The sequence below is a fragment of the Nematolebias whitei genome, chromosome 9 (genome assembly GCF_014905685.2).
Source record: "Nematolebias whitei isolate Nwh7 chromosome 9, NemWhi1, whole genome shotgun sequence".
Classification (NCBI taxonomy): domain Eukaryota; kingdom Metazoa; phylum Chordata; class Actinopteri; order Cyprinodontiformes; family Rivulidae; genus Nematolebias; species Nematolebias whitei.
In genome coordinates, this window is record NC_056506.1 from 43,552,125 (window position 1) to 43,560,285 (window position 8,161).

Consider the following 8,161-nt stretch of genomic DNA (forward strand, 5'->3'; position numbering starts at 1 on the left):
TAAAAGCTAAACAAAACCCATATAAAAAAAAGAAAAATGCTAACTGAAAGCTAAAAGTAGCAAAATGCTAACTAAAAACTAATAAGGCACAAAAAGCTAAGAATAGAAAAACGCTAGCTGGAAGCTGAACATATCAAAATATTAGCTAAAAATAGCAAAATGCTAAATGCAATCTAAAAGCAGCTAAATGCAAGGTAATCGGAAAACACTAGCTGAAGGATTAAAGTAGCAAAACAATAAAATGCATGCTAAAACTAACAAAATGCTAGCTAAAAGCTAAAAAATATCAAAACACTAATTTAATGCTAAAAACATCTAAACACTAACTGAAAGCTAAAAGTAGCACGACACTAGCTAAAAGCTAAGCAGCTAAATGAGCAGAAATTAAGTTTGCAGCAGTGAATGTTTTGACCTTCACACTTTTTGTTTGTGTTTATGTTTATTTATGGTGTGTTTACTGAGCTGGTTCTCGTCAGCTGCCTCCAGAGGCTGCTGGTGGACCCTCAGAGGTCTTCAGGTCCTCTCCTCGGGTCTGATGTGAAACGTTTTCCCTCTCGGCAGCACTGGGAGGACGACGTGCGCCGCTTCCACAGGATGTTCAGACACTCCCCTGACACAGAACTGGTCGTGCTGGTCGGCAACCACGACATCGGTTTCCATTACGAGTAAGAACAAAAGCTGCGCTGCTGTTGTCACTGCACGCCTCGTTTGTTAACGCCTGTAGATTATGAAGCACTGATCTCGTGACTTGAAGTGCAGTTCAAGCACTTTTAGTTCATCTTTCTAGAGCGCAGACACCTGGATGAACCGATTTTTTACTTTTTAAGCGTCTGTTTGCTGCTCATGAATCATTTCAGAGGAGATGTTTTAGAGCTGAAATGTGAGCTGCAGAAAACAAAGGAGACGAGCTCGTCCACGTGACGTGACCTGAAAGGCTCGTGTTGTGACGCGTGAGCCGGTCGGCAGGAATTCGGTTCGATAACGCCGCCGTTTAGACGCAGCGAGTCTTCCTGGTGCTTTTAAAGGACAAAGCAGGAAACGCAGTTTCAGCGAAACCCGTCAACGTACAAAAGACCGGGGTCAGCTCTGTTTTTGTCACTCTGCTGCACCGGAGCAACGCGTTGTCACGTAAAATGTTCTGAAGGGTCCAGCCCCGCCTGCTGAGACCAGCTCAGAACCAGACCCAGTTCTGTTTTTAAACTGATATTTACTAAGGCTGTTCATTTAGCAGGAACTCAGCTTAGAGTATGTGTTGGGGATGACTCTCAGCTACTACCACACCAAGTTAAAACGCCATATTTTGTAAAAATGACTGTGTTCTGGTCATTTTAGTGATGGCTGAGGAGGCCATCTTGAATCAGGCCGACTCTAAACGTTAATCAGCTGTAAATTCACAGCCGGCCAGCGCTTCGGCTTCTTTGTTGGAAACATTTTTATTTTTCTGATAATAAACGAGGCAACGTTTTAAACTTTTCTTTACCTTTATTAAAAACAGAAGTCCTTTTACAATGATCACACTGAAACTGTAAACGCATTTCATAAAAACAACATAACTTCTGTTTTAGTTTAATCGTGAACAAGAGAAAGGCGGCAGCTTGCAGCACATTCATATCAGCGTTCTGAATTCATATTTAATGGGATTTATGAGCCCGTGCTTTTGTAATAGATTGCCTTTTACTGCAGAGATGTTGCGTTTATTTTGTGTTCGGCCTAATTTCTCAGCATGAACGTCCAATTTGATACAAGAAAACCTTGAAAAGCTGAATTTTTGATGCTGTGATTCAGGGGATTATGTTGACGTGCAGCGGCTGTTTGGATTCGAGTCGAGTCGTGCGGCAGGAAGTGAGCCGGCTCTTATGTAACGGCGCCCGACAGACAGACGTGACAGACCGAGCAGCCGTTGTTTTTTTGTTTGTGTTTTGTGATCGTCGTCTCGTGTCTCCTCGCAGGATGGACTGGTTCAAGCTGCAGCGCTTCGAAAAGGTCTTCAACGCCTCCTCCACCAGGATGGTCACCAAAAGGGGAGTCAAGTGAGTGACGGGAGGAGACATGTGACTCGAAACAAAGCAATAAGCTGCGCCGCACGTCTTAATCAGGTGGTAATGGGTCCCATTTTCACACAACCTGCATTACTGTCAGGTAGGGAAGTTAGAGCAACTCGATACGAGGGATTTTGTTCAGTGTTTTGTATGTAACGTGTAACTCAGGAGAAAAACTGCTGTGAAGCATGGTGGTGGAAGTGTCATTAGGTGGGGCATGGGGGTGTTGTGGTATTTAAGATATTTTGGGTGCACTTTTTTTTTAAAGCAACCTCAAAACCTTCAGAGTAAATATAAATACTTTACTTTCCGCTGTATAAGTCGCATCTATTATGCGTCACCGCTGACCACTCTGAAGCGGGGGCCGGTGTTGTGCCAAAAATCGTTTGGCTGCCAAATGGTGGCCGTGGGAGCGTGCATGAGAGGACTTTAACAAGAATTTAACAAGATTAACACGTAAAAACAATTATTTGTTTGTTCAACCTTCTAGTAAAAGTGTGTTTCAGTTTAACTTTTCCTTAATAAATGAACTTTAATGGTCAAATCAGCTGCACTTCACCTGGGCGGCGCGGAGAAATGCAGCTGATGTTTGCTCCAGGAGTTCCGGAGCGAGACAAAGATGGCTCCGTATGGCAAGCCAAGCGTCTCATTAATAGCCACTTTTACCTATTAAAAAAACACTTGGCTTGCCATATTAGTCGAGGGCCCTCTAGTGGCTGCAAATGGTAGTGTTCAATATTTTCCATGTCAGGATGAATGAAATCGTCAGATCTCAGCCAAAAATTGGTTTATAAATATGGGGGGGGGACGTATATTATTTGCTTCAGTGTATAAGTCGCAGGACTTGCAAATTTATGCAAAGACCTGCGACTTATACGGCGAAAAATACAGTGCATAAAATTCTTACTTTGATGCAACAATTTTTTTTTTCAAAATTTAGACTAAAAAATCTTGTATTTCATACGAAAATGTTTTTGCCACAAACAACTGAGTAATGTTTCTCCTATCTGGTTACTCGTGAGGTCTTTTCAGACATAGATGGGGAGGCAACTTATCTTCACTTTATCTGTTTTGCTTGAAATAAATGCTGAACAGAGACTCTTCCTTTCAGCACGTAGCTGTAGGAGATGCAGGGGAAGGAACATCTACAGTAATAATTGCAACAAACCAAATCACAGGAGAGGTTTTTTATTTGTTTTGACTCGAGAGATGGTTTTCAACTCTATGAAAACTCTTGTAACATTTTCATTTCCGTAGATGTTGTTACACCCCTAGTATCAAATAAGTACACAAATGGCTTTCCATAGATCAGTGAACACAAAGCCAGATACTTCTTTATGTGGGATGAAACAATAAAAGTAATAAATGTGAGAAGTACACCAAGCCTGTCGAAATTAGTCCTTGAAAATCTCCCACACGGCGTTCTGGTGCGTCAGACTGACGATCCTCTGGTCTCTGCAGCTTCCTGCTGGTGAACAGCGTGGCGATGCACGGTGACGGCTGTCCCATCTGCCAGTCGGTGGAAAAGGAGCTGATCAGACTCTCCAGAGACCTTAACTGCTCCCTTCAGGTGCGGTGGGAAAACGAAAACTTGTGGATGCTTCGGGGGTGTGCGAGCAGAAATAATCAAACTCTTCGGTTGTTGTTTTTTTATACTTGAAGGTTTTAGTCAGTAAATGGTAAAACACTTGGAGACAGGAAATCAGACTCGTTGTGATGAATTCTTTGTTTAACTTTGTGCAGAAGTCTCAGTCCAACAGCGAAAGGGCGGAAAACTGTGAGGGCTCGCGGTCCTACCCCCCCACTGCCCCCGTCATGTTGCAGGTAAACCACACTTTACTGACTCAAGGTGCAATCTTCACACCACCAGCCTGACACGGTGCACCAAGGTTCACTCAAGTGTTCTGACTCCTCGTGTCTAATTTGGCTCTTTAGCCACCGACAACGAGCGAACACAGACAATACACAAAATATATCATGAATACATGAAACGTTCATGGAATTAATCGCTTAATGTGCATCTACAGCTCGTTAACTGTTGGAGCCAATCCAGATAAAGATGGCCAACCTCCTAAAACGCAGACATGTCAATAACTCAGTCAGTTAAATAGATACCGAGCTAAAAGCTGATGTGGTGGTAGCTGAGAGTTCTCATGAGATCGTGCTGAACATTATTGTTAAGATTTGACTAAAACGGCTACAACTTTGTCGTTTCTCACCTAAGATGACCTCAAGCTCAGGACAGATTTTACCCACAATCCTCAGCTGAAACTCTGCCCCCAGCTTTAAGCCTTTGATTGTTCTTGTCTTTTAGGGCCGGACCTTTTAGGACCTTCTTTTGCACGGTGGACCGGTTTTATGCACGACAGTTTTCCATGGAGCGATGTGAGGCGAGGTCCCGGTCACAACAAAATACAATCAAGTGCATCATCTATAATTTATTTATTACCTCTATGATTTCATTAGAATTATAATGTTGTGTTTTGTAATTTCATTTATTAAATTAATATTCCATGCAGATTTACGCAAATAGGAAAAATAAATATATATATATATATATATATATTTATTTATTTATTTATTTTTTTATTTTTTTTTTTTCTACGTGTTCCAGTACCAAACGAGTCAAGGCCTGGTACTGGTCCCCGGCCCGGGGGTTGGGGACCCCTGTTATCTGAGTTTGGTTCTTTGCTCATTTTGTCTGCAGAGCTCTAGCAGAATGAAAACAAGACTAAAAGTGGAAAAATCAACCTACGTCCTGCAGGACAGTGTTCTCAGCCGACAGACGATGTACAGCAGTCCCTCGTTTATCTCGGGGGATCCGTACCCCGAAGACCCCGAATATATATATATATATATATGAAGGCGTTTTAAACCCTTCCCCCACTCTTGTAATATTCTAAACAATGTTTCTAAACTCTAAACGCTCTAAAGGAGCACAGCATGTCATGCTCCCTGTCTCCGCTGCTCTTTGCCACCTGCAAGCGCTCTTGGCCACGCCCACTTCACAGCTCTGTCTTGATCAGCTGCAGCAGGAAGTTTATCCTGCAGCACGGGCTGCACAAAGGTGCTAAATAATTTAAAATAATTAATTTTAAATAAAAATTCCATGTCCATCGTGCGGCTCGTCCATCAATCAGCCAATTGTGTGTCATGTCCAATCTTATTTTGAAATACCGCGATAGAGCGAATCCGCGATAAACGAACAGCGAAGTAGCGAGGGACTACAGTTTTCTAGCTCACAGGACGCTCGTGGTTAATTAGATCGTTTAAAGCGGGGGTGTCCAGGTTTGGTCCTCGAGGGCCACCATCCTCCATTTTATTTAGCTTGTTTCTCTGCTCCGACACACTCGATTCAATGGTTGAATTCTCTCTTCATGTTCTGTGGAAGCTCACGTTGGAGCAGAGAAATGTAGGACCAGAACTGGACACCCCTGGTTTCAATTTTTCAATTTTTTTATTAATACCGTCACAAACTTGAGTTTTTACCGCAGACCTGCAGGGTGTGAGACGCAGCTCCTGGGTGGTTTTATAGTTTCTCCTTTGTTTTCTTCAAACTTTGACTTGGGGACTTTCAAAGATTCTAAACGGTCTCAGAAGCAGTGGAACGAGAGGCGTCTCCAAACCTTTGAACACCTTCACTTCCTCTCCAGTCATTTCTGCTTTGAATTCTGTTAAAAGTGCAGGACAGTTGATGGATCCTGTGGAGCTGCAGTCAGCGCGTGTCCAGTTCCAGTTTCATACGTTTTAGTTGTTTTCCTGCTCCAAACGGTTGAGTTCCCTCCTCATCATGACCTCGACAAAAACCCGTTAACAACTTTATACCAGATGTGGCGAAGCAGGAAAACATCTACAAGATCACCAGAACTGGACACGGCTGATTAAAATAAAAGGATTTGGAGGAATGCAAGTCGCCCGCTTCCTTTCAGGCCAGAGTTTTACGAGTTTAACTGTTTATGGTCAGTTCTTGAAAATAACCTTCTGTCTCGCATGTGATGGCGTTAAAAAAAATCATTCAGCTGCGAGTCTTTGGTGCACACACCTCCTCTCAGCAGATGTGGAAACATCTGTTTGCTGACTGTGCCGTGTTCCGCAGCATTATCCTCTGTACAGAGTGAGTGACGCCAGCTGCAGTGGACCAGACGCCGCGCCGCCTGAAGAGCGCCACCTGCTGTTCAGAGAGAAGTACGACGTGCTGTCCAAGGAGGCGTCCCAGCGGGTGAGTCCTCCGCCGCCTCATTTCTTCTTGTGAGGAACTCGTCGGTCTCTGAAGCTGTTTTGTTTTCCCCTCAGCTGCTCCGGTGGTTTAGGCCCCGCCTCATCCTGAGCGGACACACCCACAGCGGGTGCGAGTTTCTCCACAACAAGAAGTACCCGGAAATCAGCGTGCCGTCCTTCAGCTGGAGGAACAGAAACAACCCCAGCTTCATCCTGGTGGGTGGGATCACGGTGCAGAAACCAGCATCCGATTATCAGTTCCTCTGTTCTGGTTCTGTTCTAACAACCAGACCCACCAGGGCTGATCGGGCCTCATCCTCAGTAATGAGGGTGTTGCTTCAGTCAGTCATGGTGAAGACAGAGCTGAGCCGAAAGGCAAAGCTCTCAATTTGCTGGTCCGTCTACGTTCCAACCTCAGCTGTGATCCTGAGGTTTTGATCATGACCGAAAGAACAAGATACTGGATGTGAAGACAAAATGGGGGGGGGGGGGGTTTCAACCGTAGAGACGGGTGAGGAGCTCCAACATCCAGGAAGCGTTTGGAGTAGAGGCCCTGCTCCTTCACACTGAACGGAGTCAGCTGAGACGGTTCAGGCATCTGACCAGGACGCCTCCCTTTGGAGGTTTTTCAGGCACGTCTGACCGGGAGGAGACCCAGAACTCCCTGAAGGGATTCTGTATCCTCTCTGGTCTAGGAACGCCTGCTTGGGTCCCCCAGGAGAGTGCCTCTGCGGAGAGGGGGGTTAAGGGTTTCTCTCCTGGACCTGTTGCCTCAGTTTGATGCAGTTTTTACCACAACGCTCTGAAAACTCAGGCTTTTCTTTTCAAATACACAAATCAGAGTTTTATGTACCGGTCTTATAATTTGATCGTCTGTCTTTTTTTGCATTTTATTTTATTTTATACTACAAGTGCCAAAGTTGGCTGTTAAACATAAAGTGAACTATAATAAAAATTATAAATTAGGATTTTCTGAGGTAATCTAGGCATGGATTATCTAATTAAAACCAGCTGAGTGAGAAACTGAATCCAGTCCTGTTTTAATCGTTTTACGCCCCCTGGTGGCCAGAAGGGTTTATGCAGACACCTCAGCTCAGATAATGGTTTAGGTTTATTTGTCATATGCAGATCAACACAAGGTCAAGAATGCAATGAAATGTTCAGGACGAGAAGAAACGTCTCAACTCACCAAAAATGAAGAAATACCAAAGCATGCAGCAAAAATACAAAAATAATGTGTCAAAAGTGAAAAAGAAATAAATCTACAGCAGCATGGTCCCATTAGCACCATGGTTCTGTTAGCAGTGTGGTTCTGTTAGATGGAGACTAACCTCTCACCCACCTTCTCCTCCTCCTCCCCCCCAGGCGTCGGTGTCTCCCAGCAGCTACAGCCTGTCCAAGTGTTTCCTGCCGGAGGAGAGCACGGTGATCGGGGTGTACTGCTCGGCCGGAGCCAGCCTGCTGCTGCTCCTCCTCCTGGCTCACTGTCTGTGGATGAAGGGTTTGCTGCAGCTCAGCCTCTGCCTGCTGGGGAAGCACAAGTCTCTGTGAACTACGTTACCCAGAGTGCACCTCACTCTGCAGCGCCGGTAACTTTTCAGCCTTCCTGATGCTCCTCGTCCTCCAAAGTGTGCTCCTGCAGCCGGACCTGGACGTGTTGTAAATGTTTTTCACGTTTATCAGTGCTGGCATTGATGAGGATGTTTTAAACTCGACACTGACCTCAGTCGTTGAAAATGTCTCGTTGGACACGAAGTAGGACAGTTTAAAGAAGATGTGTAAATATTTTCTGATTTCTGGTGGATTCGAGTTGCTTCATGTCCCCCCGCCGACGCTACCTGAGCCGTAAAAACTCACAGGTCGTCCCCAAATCGTGTTTTTGTTTCCTGTTTGTGATGGTTCAT

The 8,161-nt window shown here is 44.6% G+C and overlaps 1 protein-coding gene across 1 annotated transcript in view; it reads left to right on the plus strand.

Annotated features, from left to right (window-relative positions):
- mppe1 (metallophosphoesterase 1) overlaps positions 1-7,942 on the plus strand; it is a 9,611-nt gene extending 1,669 nt beyond the window's left edge. Inside the window, exons 3-9 of the mRNA XM_037681866.1 lie at positions 562-665; positions 1,950-2,030; positions 3,501-3,609; positions 3,783-3,863; positions 6,136-6,258; positions 6,333-6,473; positions 7,623-7,942. Coding sequence (XP_037537794.1) covers positions 562-665; positions 1,950-2,030; positions 3,501-3,609; positions 3,783-3,863; positions 6,136-6,258; positions 6,333-6,473; positions 7,623-7,808 — 825 coding nt within the window. The 3' untranslated portion in view covers positions 7,809-7,942. The remainder of the gene's footprint in view (positions 1-561; positions 666-1,949; positions 2,031-3,500; positions 3,610-3,782; positions 3,864-6,135; positions 6,259-6,332; positions 6,474-7,622) is intronic.
- Positions 7,943-8,161: the final 219 nt, after the last annotated feature.